At 50.5% G+C, this 24,694-nt stretch overlaps 1 protein-coding gene across 3 annotated transcripts in view; it reads left to right on the top strand.

The window, feature by feature from the left end:
• Positions 1-24,694, top strand: part of LOC106580556 (dedicator of cytokinesis protein 8) — a 125,726-nt gene that overhangs the window by 59,941 nt on the left and 41,091 nt on the right. For all 3 annotated transcript variants that reach the window (XM_045703289.2, XM_045703287.2, XM_045703290.2), the window contains one exon: positions 22,826-22,975. In XM_045703289.2, coding sequence (XP_045559245.2) covers positions 22,826-22,975 — 150 coding nt within the window. The remainder of the gene's footprint in view (positions 1-22,825; positions 22,976-24,694) is intronic.

The raw sequence follows: 24,694 nt of genomic DNA, 5'->3' as shown, positions 1-24,694 counted from the left end.
GACTACTGTCTGTGTGGTAGTACAGTAGGGCCAGACTACTGTCTGTGTGGTATTACAGTAGGGCCAGATTACTGTCTGTGTGGTAGTACAGTAGGGCCAGACTACTGTCTGTGTGGTAGTACAGTAGTAGGGCCAGACTACTGTCTGTTTGGTAGTACAGTAGGGCCAGACTACTGTCTGTGTGGTAGTACAGTAGGGCCAGAGTACTGTCTGTGTGGTAGTACAGTAGGGCCAGACTACTGTCGGTGTGGTAGTACAGTAGGGCCAGACTACTGTCTGTGTGGTAGTGCAGTAGGGCCAGACTACTGTCTGTGTGGTATTACAGTAGGGCCAGACTACTGTCTGTGTGGTAGTACATTAGGGACAGACTACTGTCTGTGTGGTAGTACAGTAGGGCCAGACTACTGTCTGTGTGGTAGTACAGTAGTAGGGCCAGACTACTGTCTGTGTGGTAGTACAGTAGTAGGGCCAGACTACTGTCTGTGTGGTAGTGCAGTAGGGCCAGACTACTGTCTGTGTGGTAGTACAGTAGGGCCAGACTACTGTCTGTGTGGTATTACAGTAGGGCCAGAGTACTGTCTGTGTGGTAGTACAGTAGGGCCAGAGTACTGTCTGTGTGGTAGTACAGTAGTAGGGCCAGACTACTGTCTGTGTGGTAGTACAGTAGTTGGGCCAGACTACTGTCTGTGTGGTAGTGCAGTCGGGCCAGACTACTGTCTGTGTGGTAGTACAGTAGGGCCAGACTACTGTCTGTGTGGTAGTACAGTAGGGCCAGACTACTGTCTGTGTGGTAGTACAGTAGAAGGGCCAGACTACTGTCTGTGTGGTATTACAGTAGTGCCAGACTACTGTTTGTGTGGTAGTACAGTAGGGCCAGACTACTGTCTGTGTGGTAGTACATTAGGGCCAGACTACTGTCTGTGTGGTAGTACAGTAGGGCCAGAGTACTGTCTGTGTGGTAGTACAGTAGGGCCAGACTACTGTCTGTGTGGTAGTGCAGTAGGGCCAGACTACTGTCTGTGTGGTAGTGCAGTAGGGCCAGACTACTGTCTGTGTGGTAGTACAGTAGGGCCAGACTACTGTCTGTGTGGTAGTACAGTAGGGCCAGACTACTGTCTGTGTGGTATTACAGTAGGGCCAGACTACTGTCTGTGTGGTAGTACATTAGGGCCAGACTACTGTCTGTGTGGTAGTACAGTAGGGCCAGACTACTGTCTGTGTGGTAGTACAGTAGTAGGGCCAGACTACTGTCTGTGTGGTAGTGCAGTAGGGCCAGACTACTGTCTGTGTGGTAGTACAGTAGGGCCAGAGTACTGTCTGTGTGGTAGTACAGTAGTAGGGCCAGACTACTGTCTGTGTGGTAGTACAGTAGTAGGGCCAGACTACTGTCTGTGTGGTAGTGCAGTAGGGCCAGACTACTGTCTGTGTGGTAGTACAGTAGGGCCAGACTACTGTCTGTGTGGTAGTACAGTAGGGCCAGACTACTGTCTGTGTGGTAGTACAGTAGGGCCAGACTACTGTCTGTGTGGTAGTACAGTAGTCGGGCCAGACTACTGTCTGTGTGGTATTACAGTAGTGCCAGACTACTGTTTGTGTGGTAGTACAGTAGGGCCAGACTACTATCTGTGTGGTAGTACAGTAGGGCCAGACTACTGTCTGTGTGGTAGTACAGTAGGGCCAGACTACTGTCTGTGTGGCAGTGCAGTAGGGCCAGACTACTGTCTGTGTGGTAGTGCAGTAGGGCCAGACTACTGTCTGTGTGGTAGTACAGTAGGGCCAGACTACTGTCTGTGTGGTAGTACAGTAGGGCCAGACTACTGTCTGTGTGGTATTACAGTAGGGCCAGACTACTGTCTGTGTGGTAGTACATTAGGGCCAGACTACTGTCTGTGTGGTAGTACAGTAGGGCCAGACTACTGTCTGTGTGGTAGTACAGTAGTAGGGCCAGACTACTGTCTGTGTGGTAGTGCAGTAGGGCCAGACTACTGTCTGTGTGGTAGTACAGTAGGGCCAGACTACTGTCTGTGTGGTAGTACAGTAGGGCCAGACTACTGTCTGTGTGGTATTACAGTAGGGCCAGAGTACTGTCTGTGTGGTAGTACAGTAGGGCCAGAGTACTGTCTGTGTGGTAGTACAGTAGGGCCAGACTACTGTCTGTGTGGTAGTACAGTAGGGCCAGACTACTGTCTGTGTGGTAGTACAGTAGTAGGGCCAGACTACTGTCTGTGTGGTAGTACAGTAGGGCCAGAGTACTGTCTGTGTGGTAGTACAGTAGGGCCAGACTACTGTCTGTGTGGTAGTACATTAGGGCCAGACTACTGTCTGTGTGGTAGTACAGTAGGGCCAGACTACTGTCTGTGTGGTAGTACAGTAGGGCCAGAGTACTGTCTGTGTGGTATTACAGTAGGGCCAGACTACTGTCTGTGTGGTAGTACAGTAGGGCCAGACTACTGTTTGTGTGGTAGTACAGTAGGGCCAGACTACTGTCTGTGTGGTAGTACAGTAGGGCCAGACTACTGTCTGTGTGGTAGTACAGTAGGGCCAGACTACTGTCTGTGTGGTAGTACAGTAGGGCCAGAGTACTGTCTGTGTGGTAGTACAGTAGGGCCAGACTACTGTCTGTGTGGTAGTACAGGAGTAGGGCCAGACTACTGTCTGTGTGGTATTACAGTAGTGCCAGACTACTGTCTGTGTGGTAGTACAGTAGGGCCAGACTACTGTCTGTGTGGTAGTACAGTAGTAGGGCCAGACTACTGTCTGTGTGGTAGTACAGTAGGGCCAGACTACTGTCTGTGTGGTAGTACAGTAGGGCCAGACTACTGTCTGTGTGGTAGTACAGTAGGGCCAGACTACTGTCTGTGTGGTATTACAGTAGGGCCTGACTACTGTCTGTGTTGTAGTACATTAGGGCCAGACTACTGTCTGTGTGGTAGTACGGTAGGGCCAGACTACTGTCTGTGTGGTAGTACGGTAGGGCCAGACTACTGTCTGTGTGGTATTACAGTAGGACCAGACTAATGTCTGTGTGGTAGTACATTAGGGCCAGACTACTGTCTGTGTGGTAGTACATTAGGGCCAGACTACTGTCTGTGTGGTAGTACAGTAGGGCCAGACTACTGTCTGTGTGGTAGTACAGTAGGGCCAGAGTACTGTCTGTGTGGTAGTACAGTAGGGCCAGACTACTGTCTGTGTGGTAGTACTGTAGGGCCAGACTACTGTCTGTGTGGTAGTACAGTAGGGCCAGACTACTGTCTGTGTGGTAGTACAGTAGTAGGGCCAGACTACTGTCTGTGTGGTAGTACAGTAGGGCCAGACTACTGTTTGTGTGGTTGTACAGTAGGGCCAGACTACTGTCTGTGTGGTAGTACAGTAGGGCCAGACTACTGTCTGTGTGGTAGTACAGTAGGTCCAGACTACTGTCTGTGTGGTAGTACATTAGGGCCAGAGTACTGTCTGTGTGGTAGTACAGTAGGGCCAGACTACTGTCTGTGTGGTAGTACAGTAGTAGGGCCAGACTACTGTCTGTGTGGTATTACAGTAGGGCCAGACTACTGTCTGTGTGGTAGTACAGTAGTAGGGCCAGACTACTGTCTGTGTGGTAGTACAGTAGGGCCAGACTACTGTCTGTGTGGTAGTACAGTAGGGCCAGACTACTGTCTGTGTGGTATTACAGTAGGGCCAGACTACTGTCTGTGTTGTAGTACATTAGGGCCAGACTACTGTCTGTGTGGTAGTACGGTAGGGCCAGACTACTGTCTGTGTGGTAGTACGGTAGGGCCAGACTACTGTCTGTGTGGTATTACAGTAGGACCAGACTACTGTCTGTGTGGTAGTACATTAGGGCCAGACTACTGTCTGTGTGGTAGTACATTAGGGCCAGACTACTGTCTGTGTGGTAGTACAGTAGGGCCAGACTACTGTCTGTGTGGTAGTACAGTAGGGCCAGACTACTGTCTGTGTGGTAGTACAGTAGGGCCAGACTACTGTCTGTGTGGTAGTACAGTAGGGCCAGACTACTGTCTGTGTGGTATTACAGTAGGGCCAGACTACTGTCTGTGTGGTAGTACAGTAGGGCCAGACTACTGTCTGTGTTAGTACAGTAGTAGGGCCAGACTACTGTCTGTGTGGTAGTACAGTAGTAGGGCCAGACTACTGTCTGTGTGGTAGTACAGTAGGGCCAGAGTACTGTCTGTGTGGTAGTACAGTAGGGCCAGACTACTGTCGGTGTGGTAGTACAGTAGGGCCAGACTACTGTCTGTGTGGTAGTGCAGTAGGGCCAGACTACTGTCTGTGTGGTATTACAGTAGGGCCAGACTACTGTCTGTGTGGTAGTACATTAGGGCCAGACTACTGTCTGTGTGGTAGTACAGTAGGACCAGACTACTGTCTGTGTGGTAGTACAGTAGCGCCAGACTACTGTCTGTGTGGTAGTACAGTAGGGCCAGACTACTGTCTGTGTGGTATTACAGTAGGGCCAGAGTACTGTCTGTGTGGTAGTACAGTAGGGCCAGAGTACTGTCTGTGTGGTAGTACAGTAGTAGGGCCAGACTACTGTCTGTGTGGTAGTACAGTAGTTGGGCCAGACTACTGTCTGTGTGGTAGTGCAGTAGGGCCAGACTACTGTCTGTGTGGTAGTACAGTAGGGCCAGACTACTGTCTGTGTGTTAGTACAGTAGGGCCAGACTACTGTCTGTGTGGTAGTACAGTAGAAGGGCCAGACTACTGTCTGTGTGGTATTACAGTAGTGCCAGACTACTGTTTGTGTGGTAGTACAGTAGGGCCAGACTACTGTCTGTGTGGTAGTACATTAGGGCCAGAGTACTGTCTGTGTGGTAGTACAGTAGGGCCAGACTACTGTCTGTGTGGTAGTGCAGTAGGGCCAGACTACTGTCTGTGTGGTAGTGCAGTAGGGCCAGACTACTGTCTGTGTGGTAGTACAGTAGGGCCAGACTACTGTCTGTGTGGTAGTACAGTAGGGCCAGACTACTGTCTGTGTGGTATTACAGTAGGGCCAGACTACTGTCTGTGTGGTAGTACAGTAGGGCCAGACTACTGTCTGTGTGGTAGTACAGTAGTAGGGCCAGACTACTGTCTGTGTGGTAGTGCAGTAGGGCCAGACTACTGTCTGTGTGGTAGTACAGTAGGGCCAGAGTACTGTCTGTGTGGTAGTACAGTAGTAGGGCCAGACTACTGTCTGTGTGGTAGTACAGTAGTAGGGCCAGACTACTGTCTGTGTGGTAGTGCAGTAGGGCCAGACTACTGTCTGTGTGGTAGTACAGTAGGGCCAGACTACTGTCTGTGTGGTAGTACAGTAGGGCCAGACTACTGTCTGTGTGGTGGTACAGTAGTCGGGCCAGACTACTGTCTGTGTGGTATTACAGTAGTGCCAGACTACTGTTTGTGTGGTAGTACAGTAGGGCCAGACTACTGTCTGTGTGGTAGTACAGTAGGGCCAGACTACTGTCTGTGTGGTAGTACATTAGGGCCAGACTACTGTCTGTGTGGTAGTACAGTAGGGCCAGAGTTCTGTCTGTGTGGTAGTACAGTAGTAGGGCCAGACTACTGTCTGTGTGGTAGTGCAGTAGGGCCAGACTACTGTCTGTGTGGTAGTACAGTAGTAGGGCCAGACTACTGTCTGTGTGGTAGTACAGTAGTAGGGTCAGACTACTGTTTGTGTGGTAGTGCAGTAGGGCCAGACTACTGTCTGTGTGGTAGTACAGTAGGGCCAGACTACTGTCTGTGTGGTAGTACAGTAGGGCCAGACTACTTTCTGTGTGGTAGTACATTAGGGCCAGATTACTTTCTGTGTGGTAGTACAGTAGGGCCAGAGTACTGTCTGTGTGGTAGTACAGTAGGGCCAGACTACTGTCTGTGTGGTAGTGCAGTAGGGCCAGACTACTGTCTGTTTGGTAGTGCAGTAGGGCCAGACTACTGTCTGTGTGGTAGTACAGTAGGGCCAGACTACTGTCAGTGTGGTAGTACAGTAGGGCCAGACTACTGTCTGTGTGGTAGTACAGTAGTAGGGCCAGACTACTGTCTGTGTGGTAGTGCAGTAGGGCCAGACTACTGTCTGTGTGGTAGTACAGTAGGGCCAGACTACTGTCTGTGTGGTATTACAGTAGGGCCAGAGTACTGTCTGTGTGGTAGTACAGTAGGGCCAGAGTACTGTCTGTGTGGTAGTACAGTAGGGCCAGACTACTGTCTGTGTGGTAGTACAGTAGTAGGGCCAGACTACTGTCTGTGTGGTAGTGCAGTAGGGCCAGACTACTGTCTGTGTGGTAGTACAGTAGGGCCAGACTACTGTCTGTGTGGTAGTACAGTAGTAGGGCCAGACTACTGTCTGTGTGGTAGTGCAGTAGGGCCAGACTACTGTCTGTGTGGTAGTACAGTAGGGCCAGACTACTGTCTGTGTGGTAGTACAGTAGGGCCAGACTACTGTCTGTGTGGTAGTACAGTAGGGCCAGACTACTGTCTGTGTGGTAGTACAGTAGGGCCAGACTACTGTCTGTGTGGTATTACAGTAGGGCCAGACTACTGTCTGTGTGGTAGTACAGTAGGGCCAGACTACTGTCTGTGTGGTAGTACAGTAGTATGGCCAGACTACTGTCTGTGTGGTAGTACAGTAGTAGGGCCAGACTACTGTCTGTGTGGTAGTACAGTAGGGCAAGACTACTGTCTGTGTGGTAGTACAGTAGGGCCAGAGTACTGTCTGTGTGGTAGTACATTAGGGCCAGACTACTGTCGGTGTGGTAGTACAGTAGGGCCAGACTACTGTCTGTGTGGTAGTACATTAGGGCCAGACTACTGTCTGTCTGGTAGTACAGTAGGGCCAGACTACTGTCTGTGTGGTAGTACAGTAGTAGGGCCAGACTACTGTCTGTGTGGTAGTGCAGTAGGGCCAGACTACTGTCTGTGTGGTAGTACAGTAGGGCCAGACTACTGTCTGTGTGGTAGTACAGTAGGGCCAGACTACTGTCTGTGTGGTATTACAGTAGGGCCAGAGTACTGTCTGTGTGGTAGTACAGTAGGGCCAGAGTACTGTCTGTGTGGTAGTACAGTAGTAGGGCCAGACTACTGTCTGTGTGGTAGTACAGTAGTAGGGCCAGATTACTGTCTGTGTGGTAGTACAGTAGTAGGGCCAGACTACTGTCTGTGTGGTAGTACAGTAGGGCCAGACTACTGTCTGTGTGGTAGTACAGTAGTAGGGCCAGACTACTGTCTGTGTGGTAGTACAGTAGTAGGGTCAGACTACTGTTTGTGTGGTAGTACAGTAGGGCCAGACTACTGTCTGTGTGGTAGTACAGTAGGGCCAGACTACTGTCTGTGTGGTAGTACAGTAGGGCCAGACTACTTTCTGTGTGGTAGTACATTAGGGCCAGACTACTTTCTGTGTGGTAGTACAGTAGGGCCAGAGTACTGTCTGTGTGGTAGTACAGTAGGGCCAGACTACTGTCTGTGTGGTAGTGCAGTAGGGCCAGACTACTGTCTGTGTGGTAGTGCAGTAGGGCCAGACTACTGTCTGTGTGGTAGTACAGTAGGGCCAGACTACTGTCTGTGTGGTAGTACAGTAGGGCCAGACTACTGTCTGTGTGGTAGTACAGTAGTAGGGCCAGACTACTGTCTGTGTGGTAGTGCAGTAGGGCCAGACTACTGTCTGTGTGGTAGTACAGTAGGGCCAGACTACTGTCTGTGTGGTATTACAGTAGGGCCAGAGTACTGTCTGTGTGGTAGTACAGTAGGGCCAGAGTACTGTCTGTGTGGTAGTACAGTAGGGCCAGACTACTGTCTGTGTGGTAGTACAGTAGTAGGGCCAGACTACTGTCTGTGTGGTAGTGCAGTAGGGCCAGACTACTGTCTGTGTGGTATTACAGTAGGGCCAGACTACTGTCTGTGTGGTAGTACAGTAGTAGGGCCAGACTAATGTCTGTGTGGTAGTGCAGTAGGGCCAGACTACTGTCTGTGTGGTAGTACAGTAGGGCCAGACTACTGTCTGTGTGGTAGTACAGTAGGGCCAGACTACTGTCTGTGTGGTATTACAGTAGGGCCAGAGTACTGTCTGTGTGGTAGTACAGTAGGGCCAGAGTACTGTCTGTGTGGTAGTACAGTAGGGCCAGACTACTGTCTGTGTGGTAGTACAGTAGGGCCAGACTACTGTCTGTGTGGTAGTACAGTAGTAGGGCCAGACTACTGTCTGTGTGGTAGTACAGTAGGGCCAGACTACTGTCTGTGTGGTAGTACAGTAGTAGGGCCAGACTACTGTCTGTGTGGTAGTACAGTAGGGCCAGACTACTGTCTGTGTGGTAGTACAGTAGGGCCAGACTACTGTCTGTGTGGTAGTGCAGTAGGGCCAGACTACTGTCTGTGTGGTAGTACAGTAGGGCCAGACTACTGTCTGTGTGGTAGTACAGTAGGGCCAGACTACTGTCTGTGTGGTAGTACAGTAGGGCCAGACTACTGTCTGTGTGGTAGTACATTAGGGCCAGACTACTGTCTGTGTGGTAGTACAGTAGGGCCAGACTACTGTCTGTGTGGTAGTACAGTAGTAGGGCCAGACTACTGTCTGTGTGGTAGTGCAGTAGGGCCAGACTACTGTCTGTGTGGTAGTACAGTAGGGCCAGACTACTGTCTGTGTGGTATTACAGTAGGGCCAGAGTACTGTCTGTGTGGTAGTACAGTAGGGCCAGAGTACTGTCTGTGTGGTAGTACAGTAGGGCCAGACTACTGTCTGTGTGGTAGTACAGTAGTAGGGCCAGACTACTGTCTGTGTGGTAGTGCAGTAGGGCCAGACTACTGTCTGTGTGGTAGTACAGTAGGGCCAGACTACTGTCTGTGTGGTAGTACAGTAGGGCCAGACTACTGTCTGTGTGGTAGTACAGTAGGGCCAGAGTACTGTCTGTGTGGTAGTACAGTAGGGCCAGACTACTGTCTGTGTGGTAGTACAGTAGTAGGGCCAGACTACTGTCTGTGTGGTAGTACATTAGAGCCATACTACTGTCTGTGTGGTAGTACAGTAGGGCCAGAGTACTGTCTGTGTGGTAGTACAGTAGGGCCAGAGTACTGTCTGTGTGGTAGTACAGTAGGGCCAGAGTACTGTCTGTGTGGTAGTACAGTAGGGCCAGAGTACTGTCTGTGTGGTAGTACAGTAGGGCCAGACTACTGTCTGTGTAGTAGTCCAGTAGGGCCAGACTACTGTCTGTGTGGTATTACAGTAGGGCCAGACTAATGTTTGTGTGGTAGTACAGTAGGGCCAGACTACTGTCTGTGTGGTAGTACAGTAGGGCCAGACTACTGTCTGTGTGGTAGTACAGTAGGGCCAGACTACTGTCTGTGTGGTAGTACAGTAGGGCCAGACTACTGTCTGTGTGGTAGTACAGTAGGGCCAGACTACTGTCTGTGTGGTAGTACACTAGTAGGGCCAGACTACTGTCTGTGTGGTATTACAGTAGGGCCAGACTACTGTCTGTGTGGTAGTACAGTAGGGCCAGACTACTGTCTGTGTGGTAGTACAGTAGGGCCAGACTACTGTCTGTGTGGTAGTACAGTAGGGCCAGACTACTGTCTGTGTGGTATTACAGTAGGGCCAGACTACTGTCTGTGTGGTAGTACATTAGGGCCAGACTACTGTCTGTGTGGTAGTACAGTAGGGCCAGACTACTGTCTGTGTGGTAGTACAGTAGTAGGGCCAGACTACTGTCTGTGTGGTAGTACAGTAGGGCCAGAGTACTGTCTGTGTGGTATTACAGTAGGGCCAGACTACTGTCTGTGTGGTAGTACAGTAGGGCCAGACTACTGTTTGTGTGGTAGTACAGTAGGGCCAGACTACTGTCTGTGTGGTAGTACAGTAGGGCCAGACTACTGTCTGTGTGGTAGTACAGTAGGGCCAGACTACTGTCTGTGTGGTAGTACAGGAGTAGGGCCAGACTACTGTCTGTGTGGTATTACAGTAGGGCCAGACTACTGTCTGTGTGGTAGTACAGTAGGGCCAGACTACTGTCTGTGTGGTAGTACAGTAGTAGGGCCAGACTACTGTCTGTGTGGTAGTACAGTAGGGCCAGACTACTGTCTGTGTGGTAGTACAGTAGGGCCAGACTACTGTCTGTGTGGTAGTACAGTAGGGCCAGACTACTGTCTGTGTGGTATTACAGTAGGGCCAGACTACTGTCTGTGTTGTGGTACATTAGGGCCAGACTACTGTCTGTGTGGTAGTACGGTAGGGCCAGACTACTGTCTGTGTGGTAGTACGGTAGGGCCAGACTACTGTCTGTGTGGTATTACGGTAGGACCAGACTAATGTCTGTGTGGTAGTACATTAGGGCCAGACTACTGTCTGTGTGGTAGTACATTAGGGCCAGACTACTGTCTGTGTGGTAGTACAGTAGGGCCAGACTACTGTCTGTGTGGTAGTACAGTAGGGCCAGAGTACTGTCTGTGTGGTAGTACAGTAGGGCCAGACTACTGTCTGTGTGGTAGTACAGTAGGGCCAGACTACTGTCTGTGTGGTAGTACAGTAGGGCCAGACTACTGTCTGTGTGGTATTACAGTAGGGCCAGACTACTGTCTGTGTGGTAGTACAGTAGGGCCAGACTACTGTCTGTGTGGTAGTACAGTAGTATGGCCAGACTACTGTCTGTGTGGTAGTACAGTAGTAGGGCCAGACTACTGTCTGTGTGGTAGTACAGTAGGGCAAGACTACTGTCTGTGTGGTAGTACAGTAGGGCCAGAGTACTGTCTGTGTGGTAGTACAGTAGGGCCAGACTACTGTCGGTGTGGTAGTACAGTAGGGCCAGACTACTGTCTGTGTGGTAGTACATTAGGGCCAGACTACTGTCTGTGTGGTAGTACAGTAGGGCCAGACTACTGTCTGTGTGGTAGTACAGTAGTAGGGCCAGACTACTGTCTGTGTGGTAGTGCAGTAGGGCCAGACTACTGTCTGTGTGGTAGTGCAGTAGGGCCAGACTACTGTCTGTGTGGTAGTACAGTAGGGCCAGACTACTGTCTGTGTGGTAGTACAGTAGGGCCAGACTACTGTCTGTGTGGTATTACAGTAGGGCCAGAGTACTGTCTGTGTGGTAGTACAGTAGGGCCAGAGTACTGTCTGTGTGGTAGTACAGTAGTAGGGCCAGACTACTGTCTGTGTGGTAGTACAGTAGTAGGGCCAGACTACTGTCTGTGTGGTAGTACAGTAGTAGGGCCAGACTACTGTCTGTGTGGTAGTGCAGTAGGGCCAGACTACTGTCTGTGTGGTAGTACAGTAGTAGGGCCAGACTACTGTCTGTGTGGTAGTACAGTAGTAGGGTCAGACTACTGTTTGTGTGGTAGTGCAGTAGGGCCAGACTACTGTCTGTGTGGTAGTACAGTAGGGCCAGACTACTGTCTGTGTGGTAGTACAGTAGGGCCAGACTACTTTCTGTGTGGTAGTACATTAGGGCCAGACTACTTTCTGTGTGGTAGTACAGTAGGGCCAGAGTACTGTCTGTGTGGTAGTACAGTAGGGCCAGACTACTGTCTGTGTGGTAGTGCAGTAGGGCCAGACTACTGTCTGTTTGGTAGTGCAGTAGGGCCAGACTACTGTCTGTGTGGTAGTACAGTAGGGCCAGACTACTGTCTGTGTGGTAGTACAGTAGGGCCAGACTACTGTCTGTGTGGTAGTACAGTAGTAGGGCCAGACTACTGTCTGTGTGGTAGTGCAGTAGGGCCATACTACTGTCTGTGTGGTAGTACAGTAGGGCCAGACTACTGTCTGTGTGGTATTACAGTAGGGCCAGAGTACTGTCTGTGTGGTAGTACAGTAGGGCCAGAGTACTGTCTGTGTGGTAGTACAGTAGGGCCAGACTACTGTCTGTGTGGTAGTACAGTAGTAGGGCCAGACTACTGTCTGTGTGGTAGTGCAGTAGGGCCAGACTACTGTCTGTGTGGTAGTACAGTAGGGCCAGACTACTGTCTGTGTGGTAGTACAGTAGTAGGGCCAGACTACTGTCTGTGTGGTAGTGCAGTAGGGCCAGACTACTGTCTGTGTGGTAGTACAGTAGGGCCAGACTACTGTCTGTGTGGTAGTACAGTAGGGCCAGACTACTGTCTGTGTGGTAGTACAGTAGGGCCAGACTACTGTCTGTGTGGTAGTACAGTAGGGCCAGACTACTGTCTGTGTGGTATTACAGTAGGGCCAGACTACTGTCTGTGTGGTAGTACAGTAGGGCCAGACTACTGTCTGTGTGGTAGTACAGTAGTATGGCCAGACTACTGTCTGTGTGGTAGTACAGTAGTAGGGCCAGACTACTGTCTGTGTGGTAGTACAGTAGGGCAAGACTACTGTCTGTGTGGTAGTACAGTAGGGCCAGAGTACTGTCTGTGTGGTAGTACATTAGGGCCAGACTACTGTCGGTGTGGTAGTACAGTAGGGCCAGACTACTGTCTGTGTGGTAGTACATTAGGGCCAGACTACTGTCTGTCTGGTAGTACAGTAGGGCCAGACTACTGTCTGTGTGGTAGTACAGTAGTAGGGCCAGACTACTGTCTGTGTGGTAGTGCAGTAGGGCCAGACTACTGTCTGTGTGGTAGTACAGTAGGGCCAGACTACTGTCTGTGTGGTATTACAGTAGGGCCAGAGTACTGTCTGTGTGGTAGTACAGTAGGGCCAGAGTACTGTCTGTGTGGTAGTACAGTAGTAGGGCCAGACTACTGTCTGTGTGGTAGTACAGTAGTAGGGCCAGATTACTGTCTGTGTGGTAGTACAGTAGTAGGGCCAGACTACTGTCTGTGTGGTAGTACAGTAGGGCCAGACTACTGTCTGTGTGGTAGTACAGTAGTAGGGCCAGACTACTGTCTGTGTGGTAGTACAGTAGTAGGGTCAGACTACTGTTTGTGTGGTAGTACAGTAGGGCCAGACTACTGTCTGTGTGGTAGTACAGTAGGGCCAGACTACTGTCTGTGTGGTAGTACAGTAGGGCCAGACTACTTTCTGTGTGGTAGTACATTAGGGCCAGACTACTTTCTGTGTGGTAGTACAGTAGGGCCAGAGTACTGTCTGTGTGGTAGTACAGTAGGGCCAGACTACTGTCTGTGTGGTAGTGCAGTAGGGCCAGACTACTGTCTGTGTGGTAGTGCAGTAGGGCCAGACTACTGTCTGTGTGGTAGTACAGTAGGGCCAGACTACTGTCTGTGTGGTAGTACAGTAGGGCCAGACTACTGTCTGTGTGGTAGTACAGTAGTAGGGCCAGACTACTGTCTGTGTGGTAGTGCAGTAGGGCCAGACTACTGTCTGTGTGGTAGTACAGTAGGGCCAGACTACTGTCTGTGTGGTATTACAGTAGGGCCAGAGTACTGTCTGTGTGGTAGTACAGTAGGGCCAGAGTACTGTCTGTGTGGTAGTACAGTAGGGCCAGACTACTGTCTGTGTGGTAGTACAGTAGTAGGGCCAGACTACTGTCTGTGTGGTAGTGCAGTAGGGCCAGACTACTGTCTGTGTGGTATTACAGTAGGGCCAGACTACTGTCTGTGTGGTAGTACAGTAGTAGGGCCAGACTACTGTCTGTGTGGTAGTGCAGTAGGGCCAGACTACTGTCTGTGTGGTAGTACAGTAGGGCCAGACTACTGTCTGTGTGGTAGTACAGTAGGGCCAGACTACTGTCTGTGTGGTATTACAGTAGGGCCAGAGTACTGTCTGTGTGGTAGTACAGTAGGGCCAGAGTACTGTCTGTGTGGTAGTACAGTAGGGCCAGACTACTGTCTGTGTGGTAGTACAGTAGGGCCAGACTACTGTCTGTGTGGTAGTACAGTAGTAGGGCCAGACTACTGTCTGTGTGGTATTACAGTAGGGCCAGAGTACTGTCTGTGTGGTAGTACAGTAGGGCCAGAGTACTGTCTGTGTGGTAGTACAGTAGTAGGGCCAGACTACTGTCTGTGTGGTAGTACAGTAGTAGGGCCAGATTACTGTCTGTGTGGTAGTACAGTAGTAGGGCCAGACTACTGTCTGTGTGGTAGTACAGTAGGGCCAGACTACTGTCTGTGTGGTAGTACAGTAGTAGGGCCAGACTACTGTCTGTGTGGTAGTACAGTAGTAGGGTCAGACTACTGTTTGTGTGGTAGTACAGTAGGGCCAGACTACTGTCTGTGTGGTAGTACAGTAGGGCCAGACTACTGTCTGTGTGGTAGTACAGTAGGGCCAGACTACTTTCTGTGTGGTAGTACATTAGGGCCAGACTACTTTCTGTGTGGTAGTACAGTAGGGCCAGAGTACTGTCTGTGTGGTAGTACAGTAGGGCCAGACTACTGTCTGTGTGGTAGTGCAGTAGGGCCAGACTACTGTCTGTGTGGTAGTGCAGTAGGGCCAGACTACTGTCTGTGTGGTAGTACAGTAGGGCCAGACTACTGTCTGTGTGGTAGTACAGTAGGGCCAGACTACTGTCTGTGTGGTAGTACAGTAGTAGGGCCAGACTACTGTCTGTGTGGTAGTGCAGTAGGGCCAGACTACTGTCTGTGTGGTAGTACAGTAGGGCCAGACTACTGTCTGTGTGGTATTACAGTAGGGCCAGAGTACTGTCTGTGTGGTAGTACAGTAGGGCCAGAGTACTGTCTGTGTGGTAGTACAGTAGGGCCAGACTACTGTCTGTGTGGTAGTACAGTAGTAGGGCCAGACTACTGTCTGTGTGGTAGTGCAGTAGGGCCAGACTACTGTCTGTGTGGTATTACAGTAGGGCCAGACTACTGTCTGTGTGGTAGTACAGTAGTAGGGCCAGACTACTGTCTGTGTGGTAGTGCAGTAGGGCCAGACTACTGTCTGTGTGGTAGTACAGTAGGGCCAGACTACTGTCTGTGTGGTAGTACAGTAGGGCCAGACTACTGTCTGTGTGGTATTACAGTAGGGCCAGAGTACTGTCTGTGTGGTAGTACAGTAGGGCCAGAGTACTGTCTGTGTGGTAGTACAGTAGGGCCAGACTACTGTCTGTGTGGTAGTACAGTAGGGCCAGACTACTGTCTGTGTGGTAGTACAGTAGTAGGGCCAGACTACTGTCTGTGTGGTAGTACAGTAGGGCCAGACTACTGTCTGTGTGGTAGTACAGTAGTAGGGCCAGACTACTGTCTGTGTGGTAGTACAGTAGGGCCAGACTACTGTCTGTGTGGTAGTACAGTAGGGCCAGACTACTGTCTGTGTGGTAGTGCAGTAGGGCCAGACTACTGTCTGTGTGGTAGTACAGTAGGGCCAGACTACTGTCTGTGTGGTAGTACAGTAGGGCCAGACTACTGTCTGTGTGGTATTACAGTAGGGCCAGACTACTGTCTGTGTGGTAGTACATTAGGGCCAGACTACTGTCTGTGTGGTAGTACAGTAGGGCCAGACTACTGTCTGTGTGGTAGTACAGTAGTAGGGCCAGACTACTGTCTGTGTGGTAGTGCAGTAGGGCCAGACTACTGTCTGTGTGGTAGTACAGTAGGGCCAGACTACTGTCTGTGTGGTATTACAGTAGGGCCAGAGTACTGTCTGTGTGGTAGTACAGTAGGGCCAGAGTACTGTCTGTGTGGTAGTACAGTAGGGCCAGACTACTGTCTGTGTGGTAGTACAGTAGGGCCAGACTACTGTCTGTGTGGTAGTACAGTAGGGCCAGACTACTGTCTGTGTGGTATTACAGTAGGGCCAGACTACTGTCTGTGTTGTAGTACATTAGGGCCAGACTACTGTCTGTGTGGTAGTACGGTAGGGCCAGACTACTGTCTGTGTGGTAGTACGGTAGGGCCAGACTACTGTCTGTGTGGTATTACGGTAGGACCAGACTAATGTCTGTGTGGTAGTACATTAGGGCCAGACTACTGTCTGTGTGGTAGTACATTAGGGCCAGACTACTGTCTGTGTGGTAGTACAGTAGGGCCAGACTACTGTCTGTGTGGTAGTACAGTAGGGCCAGAGTACTGTCTGTGTGGTAGTACAGTAGGGCCAGACTACTGTCTGTGTGGTAGTACAGTAGGGCCAGACTACTGTCTGTGTGGTAGTACAGTAGGGCCAGACTACTGTCTGTGTGGTATTACAGTAGGGCCAGACTACTGTCTGTGTGGTAGTACAGTAGGGCCAGACTACTGTCTGTGTGGTAGTACAGTAGTATGGCCAGACTACTGTCTGTGTGGTAGTACAGTAGTAGGGCCAGACTACTGTCTGTGTGGTAGTACAGTAGGGCAAGACTACTGTCTGTGATGTAGTACAGTAGGGCCAGAGTACTGTCTGTGTGGTAGTACAGTAGGGCCAGACTACTGTCGGTGTGGTAGTACAGTAGGGCCAGACTACTGTCTGTGTGGTAGTACATTAGGGCCAGACTACTGTCTGTGTGGTAGTACAGTAGGGCCAGACTACTGTCTGTGTGGTAGTACAGTAGTAGGGCCAGACTACTGTCTGTGTGGTAGTGCAGTAGGGCCAGACTACTGTCTGTGTGGTAGTACAGTAGGGCCAGACTACTGTCTGTGTGGTAGTACAGTAGGGCCAGACTACTGTCTGTGTGGTATTACAGTAGGGCCAGAGTACTGTCTGTGTGGTAGTACAGTAGGGCCAGAGTACTGTCTGTGTGGTAGTACAGTAGTAGGGCCAGACTACTGTCTGTGTGGTAGTACAGTAGTAGGGCCAGACTACTGTCTGTGTGGTAGTACAGTAGTAGGGCCAGACTACTGTCTGTGTGGTAGTGCAGTAGGGCCAGACTACTGTCTGTGTGGTAGTACAGTAGTAGGGCCAGACTACTGTCTGTGTGGTAGTACAGTAGTAGGGTCAGACTACTGTTTGTGTGGTAGTGCAGTAGGGCCAGACTACTGTCTGTGTGGTAGTACAGTAGGGCCAGACTACTGTCTGTGTGGTAGTACAGTAGGGCCAGACTACTTTCTGTGTGGTAGTACATTAGGGCCAGACTACTTTCTGTGTGGTAGTACAGTAGGGCCAGAGTACTGTCTGTGTGGTAGTACAGTAGGGCCAGACTACTGTCTGTGTGGTAGTGCAGTAGGGCCAGACTACTGTCTGTTTGGTAGTGCAGTAGGGCCAGACTACTGTCTGTGTGGTAGTACAGTAGGGCCAGACTACTGTCTGTGTGGTAGTACAGTAGGGCCAGACTACTGTCTGTGTGGTAGTACAGTAGTAGGGCCAGACTACTGTCTGTGTGGTAGTGCAGTAGGGCCAGACTACTGTCTGTGTGGTAGTACAGTAGGGCCAGACTACTGTCTGTGTGGTAGTACAGTAGGGCCAGACTACTGTCTGTGTGGTAGTACAGTAGGGCCAGACTACTGTCTGTGTGGTATTACAGTAGGGCCAGAGTACTGTCTGTGTGGTAGTACAGTAGGGCCAGAGTACTGTCTGTGTGGTAGTACAGTAGGGCCAGACTACTGTCTGTGTGGTAGTACAGTAGTAGGGCCAGACTACTGTCTGTGTGGTAGTGCAGTAGGGCCAGACTACTGTCTGTGTGGTAGTACAGTAGGGCCAGACTACTGTCTGTGTGGTAGTACAGTAGTAGGGCCAGACTACTGTCTGTGTGGTAGTGCAGTAGGGCCAGACTACTGTCTGTGTGGTAGTACAGTAGGGCCAGACTACTGTCTGTGTGGTAGTACAGTAGGGCCAGACTACTGTCTGTGTGGTAGTACAGTAGGGCCAGACTACTGTCTGTGTGGTAGTACAGTAGGGCCAGACTACTGTCTGTGTGGTATTACAGTAGGGCCAGACTACTGTCTGTGTGGTAGTACAGTAGGGCCAGACTACTGTCTGTGTGGTAGTACAGTAGTATGGCCAGACTACTGTCTGTGTGGTAGTACAGTAGTAGGGCCAGACTACTGTCTGTGTGGTAGTGCAGTAGGGCCAGACTACTGTCTGTTTGGTAGTGCAGTAGGGCCAGACTACTGTCTGTGTGGTAGTACAGTAGGGCCAGACTACTGTCTGTGTGGTAGTACAGTAGGGCCAGACTACTGTCTGTGTGGTAGTACAGTAGTAGGGCCAGACTACTGTCTGTGTGGTAGTGCAGTAGGGCCAGACTACTGTCTGTGTGGTAGTACAGTAGGGCCAGACTACTGTCTGTGTGGTAGTACAGTAGGGCCAGACTACTGTCTGTGTGGTAGTACAGTAGGGCCAGACTACTGTCTGTGTGGTATTACAGTAGGGCCAGAGTACTGTCTGTGTGGTAGTACAGTAGGGCCAGAGTACTGTCTGTGTGGTAGTACAGTAGGGCCAGACTACTGTCTGTGTGGTAGTACAGTAGTAGGGCCAGACTACTGTCTGTGTGGTAGTGCAGTAGGGCCAGACTACTGTCTGTGTGGTAGTACAGTAGGGCCAGACTACTGTCTGTGTGGTAGTACAGTAGTAGGGCCAGACTACTGTCTGTGTGGTAGTGCAGTAGGGCCAGACTACTGTCTGTGTGGTAGTACAGTAGGGCCAGACTACTGTCTGTGTGGTAGTACAGTAGGGCCAGACTACTGTCTGTGTGGTAGTACAGTAGGGCCAGACTACTGTCTGTGTGGTAGTACAGTAGGGCCAGACTACTGTCTGTGTGGTATTACAGTAGGGCCAGACTACTGTCTGTGTGGTAGTACAGTAGGGCCAGACTACTGTCTGTGTGGTAGTACAGTAGTATGGCCAGACTACTGTCTGTGTGGTAGTACAGTAGTAGGGCCAGACTACTGTCTGTGTGGTAGTACAGTAGGGCAAGACTACTGTCTGTGTGGTAGTACAGTAGGGCCAGAGTACTGTCTGTGTGGTAGTACATTAGGGCCAGACTACTGTCGGTGTGGTAGTACAGTAGGGCCAGACTACTGTCTGTGTGGTAGTACATTAGGGCCAGACTACTGTCTGTCTGGTAGTACAGTAGGGCCAGACTACTGTCTGTGTGGTAGTACAGTAGTAGGGCCAGACTACTGTCTGTGTGGTAGTGCAGTAGGGCCAGACTACTGTCTGTGTGGTAGTACAGTAGGGCCAGACTACTGTCTGTGTGGTATTACAGTAGGGCCAGAGTACTGTCTGTGTGGTAGTACAGTAGGGCCAGAGTACTGTCTGTGTGGTAGTACAGTAGTAGGGCCAGACTACTGTCTGTGTGGTAGTACAGTAGTAGGGCCAGATTACTGTCTGTGTGGTAGTACAGTAGTAGGGCCAGACTACTGTCTGTGTGGTAGTACAGTAGGGCCAGACTACTGTCTGTGTGGTAGTACAGTAGTAGGGCCAGACTACTGTCTGTGTGGTAGTACAGTAGTAGGGTCAGACTACTGTTTGTGTGGTAGTACAGTAGGGCCAGACTACTGTCTGTGTGGTAGTACAGTAGGGCCAGACTACTGTCTGTGTGGTAGTACAGTAGGGCCAGACTACTTTCTGTGTGGTAGTACATTAGGGCCAGACTACTTTCTGTGTGGTAGTACAGTAGGGCCAGAGTACTGTCTGTGTGGTAGTACAGTAGGGCCAGACTACTGTCTGTGTGGTAGTGCAGTAGGGCCAGACTACTGTCTGTGTGGTAGTGCAGTAGGGCCAGACTACTGTCTGTGTGGTAGTACAGTAGGGCCAGACTACTGTCTGTGTGGTAGTACAGTAGGGCCAGACTACTGTCTGTGTGGTAGTACAGTAGTAGGGCCAGACTACTGTCTGTGTGGTAGTGCAGTAGGGCCAGACTACTGTCTGTGTGGTAGTACAGTAGGGCCAGACTACTGTCTGTGTGGTATTACAGTAGGGCCAGAGTACTGTCTGTGTGGTAGTACAGTAGGGCCAGAGTACTGTCTGTGTGGTAGTACAGTAGGGCCAGACTACTGTCTGTGTGGTAGTACAGTAGTAGGGCCAGACTACTGTCTGTGTGGTAGTGCAGTAGGGCCAGACTACTGTCTGTGTGGTATTACAGTAGGGCCAGACTACTGTCTGTGTGGTAGTACAGTAGTAGGGCCAGACTACTGTCTGTGTGGTAGTGCAGTAGGGCCAGACTACTGTCTGTGTGGTAGTACAGTAGGGCCAGACTACTGTCTGTGTGGTAGTACAGTAGGGCCAGACTACTGTCTGTGTGGTAGTACAGTAGGGCCAGAGTACTGTCTGTGTGGTAGTACAGTAGGGCCAGAGTACTGTCTGTGTGGTAGTACAGTAGGGCCAGACTACTGTCTGTGTGGTAGTACAGTAGTAGGGCCAGACTACTGTCTGTGTGGTAGTACAGTAGGGCCAGACTACTGTCTGTGTGGTAGTACAGTAGTAGGGCCAGACTACTGTCTGTGTGGAAGTACAGTAGGGCCAGACTACTGTCTGTGTGGTAGTACAGTAGGGCCAGACTACTGTCTGTGTGGTAGTGCAGTAGGGCCAGACTACTGTCTGTGTGGTAGTACAGTAGGGCCAGACTACTGTCTGTGTGGTAGTACAGTAGGGCCAGACTACTGTCTGTGTGGTATTACAGTAGGGCCAGACTACTGTCTGTGTGGTAGTACATTAGGGCCAGACTACTGTCTGTGTGGTAGTACAGTAGGGCCAGACTACTGTCTGTGTGGTAGTACAGTAGTAGGGCCAGACTACTGTCTGTGTGGTAGTGCAGTAGGGCCAGACTACTGTCTGTGTGGTAGTACAGTAGGGCCAGACTACTGTCTGTGTGGTATTACAGTAGGGCCAGAGTACTGTCTGTGTGGTAGTACAGTAGGGCCAGAGTACTGTCTGTGTGGTAGTACAGTAGGGCCAGACTACTGTCTGTGTGGTAGTACAGTAGTAGGGCCAGACTACTGTCTGTGTGGTAGTGCAGTAGGGCCAGACTACTGTCTGTGTGGTAGTACAGTAGGGCCAGACTACTGTCTGTGTGGTAGTACAGTAGTAGGGCCAGACTACTGTCTGTGTGGAAGTACAGTAGGGCCAGACTACTGTCTGTGTGGTAGTACAGTAGGGCCAGACTACTGTCTGTGTGGTAGTGCAGTAGGGCCAGACTACTGTCTGTGTGGTAGTACAGTAGGGCCAGACTACTGTCTGTGTGGTAGTACAGTAGGGCCAGACTACTGTCTGTGTGGTATTACAGTAGGGCCAGACTACTGTCTGTGTGGTAGTACATTAGGGCCAGACTACTGTCTGTGTGGTAGTACAGTAGGGCCAGACTACTGTCTGTGTGGTAGTACAGTAGTAGGGCCAGACTACTGTCTGTGTGGTAGTGCAGTAGGGCCAGACTACTGTCTGTGTGGTAGTACAGTAGGGCCAGACTACTGTCTGTGTGGTATTACAGTAGGGCCAGAGTACTGTCTGTGTGGTAGTACAGTAGGGCCAGAGTACTGTCTGTGTGGTAGTACAGTAGGGCCAGACTACTGTCTGTGTGGTAGTACAGTAGTAGGGCCAGACTACTGTCTGTGTGGTAGTGCAGTAGGGCCAGACTACTGTCTGTGTGGTAGTACAGTAGGGCCAGACTACTGTCTGTGTGGTAGTACAGTAGGGCCAGACTACTGTCTGTGTGGTAGTACAGTAGGGCCAGAGTACTGTCTGTGTGGTAGTACAGTAGGGCCAGACTACTGGCTGTGTGGTAGTACAGTAGTAGGGCCAGACTACTGTCTGTGTGGTAGTACATTAGAGCCATACTACTGTCTGTGTGGTAGTACAGTAGGGCCAGAGTACTGTCTGTGTGGTAGTACAGTAGGGCCAGAGTACTGTCTGTGTGGTAGTACAGTAGGGCCAGAGTACTGTCTGTGTGGTAGTACAGTAGGGCCAGAGTACTGTCTGTGTGGTAGTACAGTAGGGCCAGACTACTGTCTGTGTGGTAGTCCAGTAGGGCCAGACTACTGTCTGTGTGGTATTACAGTAGGGCCAGACTAATGTTTGTGTGGTAGTACAGTAGGGCCAGACTACTGTCTGTGTGGTAGTACAGTAGGGCCAGACTACTGTCTGTGTGGTAGTACAGTAGGGCCAGACTACTGTCTGTGTGGTAGTACAGTAGGGCCAGACTACTGTCTGTGTGGTAGTACAGTAGGGCCAGACTACTGTCTGTGTGGTAGTACACTAGTAGGGCCAGACTACTGTCTGTGTGGTATTACAGTAGGGCCAGACTACTGTCTGTGTGGTAGTACAGTAGGGCCAGACTACTGTCTGTGTGGTAGTACAGTAGTAGGGCCAGACTACTGTCTGTGTGGTAGTACAGTAGTAGGGCCAGACTACTGTCTGTGTGGTAGTACAGTAGTAGGGCCAGACTACTGTCTGTGTGGTAGTACAGTAGGGCCAGACTACTGTCTGTGTGGTAGTACATTAGGGCCAGACTACTGTCTGTGTGGTAGTACATTAGGGCCAGACTACTGTCTGTGTGGTAGTACAGTAGGGCCAGAGTACTGTCTGTGTGGTAGTACAGTAGGGCCAGACTACTGTCTGTGTGGTAGTACAGTAGGGCCAGACTACTGTCTGTGTGGTAGTACAGTAGGGCCAGACTACTGTCTGTGTGGTATTACAGTAGTGCCAGGCTACTGTCTGTGTGGTAGTACATTAGGGCCAGACTATTGTCTGTGTGGTGGTGATTAAGAGTAGAGCTCTCAGCTGGGTGAGGGAATGGGTTCAACAGTACTCTGTATGGCGACCAGTCTCTAATATAACACAGGTCAGAAGCCTGTCAGACACAAACCAGCTGGAACATCGGATGAGGAAAAAGGCCTGTGTCCCTATACTAATTCCTATTCTGGAATTAGTTCATTAGGGCACACCATAGCGAAATGTTTTGCAGCGGAAATTGTAAATTAGCTTTTCTTATTGGACAAGTTCAGGTAGTCTCTCCACTATTTCTGTCAATTTCTTTCCAGTTGGTGCCTCAACAGCCATATTATCTACCATGAGATGAATGGACACTCATGTAATCCACCACTGAGGTGAACTCTAACGCTGACCCTCTCTGTTTGACTTCCTCAGATATCCGAGAACTTCTACTGTGATCTGAACTCAGACCAGTTTAAAGGGTTCCTGAAACCCCACACGCCACAGACGGACCACTCCACCCTCTCCCGAGCAGCCATCTTCTCCATCACCTACCCCTCCCCAGACATCTACCTGGTCATCAAGGTAAAATACCCAGCCATCTTCTCCATCACATACCCCTCCCCAGACATCTACCTGGTCATCAAGGTAAGATACCCAGCCATCTTCTCCATCACATACCCCTCCCCAGACATCTACCTGGTCATCAAGGTAAGATACCCAGCCATCTTCTCCATCACATACCCCTCCCCAGACATCTACCTGGTCATCAAGGTAAGATACCCAGCCATCTTCTCCATCACATACCCCTCCCCAGACATCTACCTGGTCATCAAGGTAAGATACCCAGCCATCTTCTCCATCACATACCCCTCCCCAGACATCTACCTGGTCATCAAGGTAAGATACCCATCTCATCTACCTACATTATCTACAGTACATGCTCGTTCAGGTGATACACGCGTCTGTAGGGCACCTACAGTATCTACAGTTGCTGGTAATTACAGTAAACACTATAGAACTAAATATATGCAATTTTAATAGAGGCTTTTATCCAAAGTGACTTAACAGTACTGCACTGCCTGCATACATTTTCATATGGTTGGCCCCAGCTGGAATTGAACCCACAGCCCTGACTTGTCTACCTCCTCACACATATTACATATGGTGCCCTTATCAATCTGTGGGTTAATATAGCATACAGTAGGCAACTCTACGTAGATCGCTGTGTACAGTATTAACTGGACACTGATGTACCTCTGTCCTGGCTGTGTTTCAGTGATGTACCTCTGTGTCCTGGCTGTGTTTCAGAGTGATGTACCTCTGTGTCCTGGCTGTGTTTCACAGTGATGTACCTCTGTGTCCTGGCTGTGTTTCACAGTGATGTACCTCTGTGTCCTGGCTGTGATTCAGAGTGATGTACCTCTGTGTCCTGGCTGTGTTTCAGAGTGATGTACCTCTGTGTCCTGGCTGTGTTTCAGAGTGATGTACCTCTGTGTCCTGGCTGTGTTTCACAGTGATGTACCTCTGTGTCCTGGCTGTGTTTCAGAGTGATGTACCTCTGTGTCCTGGCTGTGTTTCACAGTGATGTACCTCTGTGTCCTGGCTGTGTTTCAGAGTGATGCACCTCTGTGTCCTGGCTGTGTTTCAGAGTGATGTACCTCTGTGTCCTGGCTGTGTTTCACAGTGATGTACCTCTGTGTCCTGGCTGTGTTTCAGAGTGATGTACCTCTGTGTCCTGGCTGTGTTTCACAGTGATGTACCTCTGTGTCCTGGCTGTGTTTCAGAGTGATGTACCTCTGTGTCCTGGCTGTGTTTCAGAGTGATGCACCTCTGTGTCCTGGCTGTGTTTCAGAGTGATGCACCTCTGTGTCCTGGCTGTGTTTCAGAGTGATGCACCTCTGTGTCCTGGCTGTGTTTCAGAGTGATGCACCTCTGTGTCCTGGCTGTGTTTCAGAGTGATGCACCTCTGTGTCCTGGCTGTGTTTCAGAGTGATGCACCTCTGTGTCCTGGCTGTGTTTCACAGTGATGTACCTCTGTGTCCTGGCTGTGTTTCAGAGTGATGTACCTCTGTGTCCTGGCTGTGTTTCACAGTGATGTACCTCTGTGTCCTGGCTGTGTTTCACAGTGATGTACCTCTGTGTCCTGGCTGTGTTTCACAGTGATGTACCTCTGTGTCCTGGCTGTGTTTCAGAGTGATGTACCTCTGTGTCCTGGCTGTGATTCAGAGTGATGTACCTCTGTGTCCTGGCTGTGTTTCAGAGTGATGTACCTCTGTGTCCTGGCTGTGTTTCAGAGTGATG

This window comes from Salmo salar, chromosome 20 (genome assembly GCF_965601325.2).
Source record: "Salmo salar chromosome 20, fSalSal1, whole genome shotgun sequence".
Lineage (NCBI taxonomy): Eukaryota > Metazoa > Chordata > Actinopteri > Salmoniformes > Salmonidae > Salmo > Salmo salar.
Note: the sequence above shows the minus strand (reverse complement) of the source record. Positions and strands in the feature narration are given on the sequence as shown.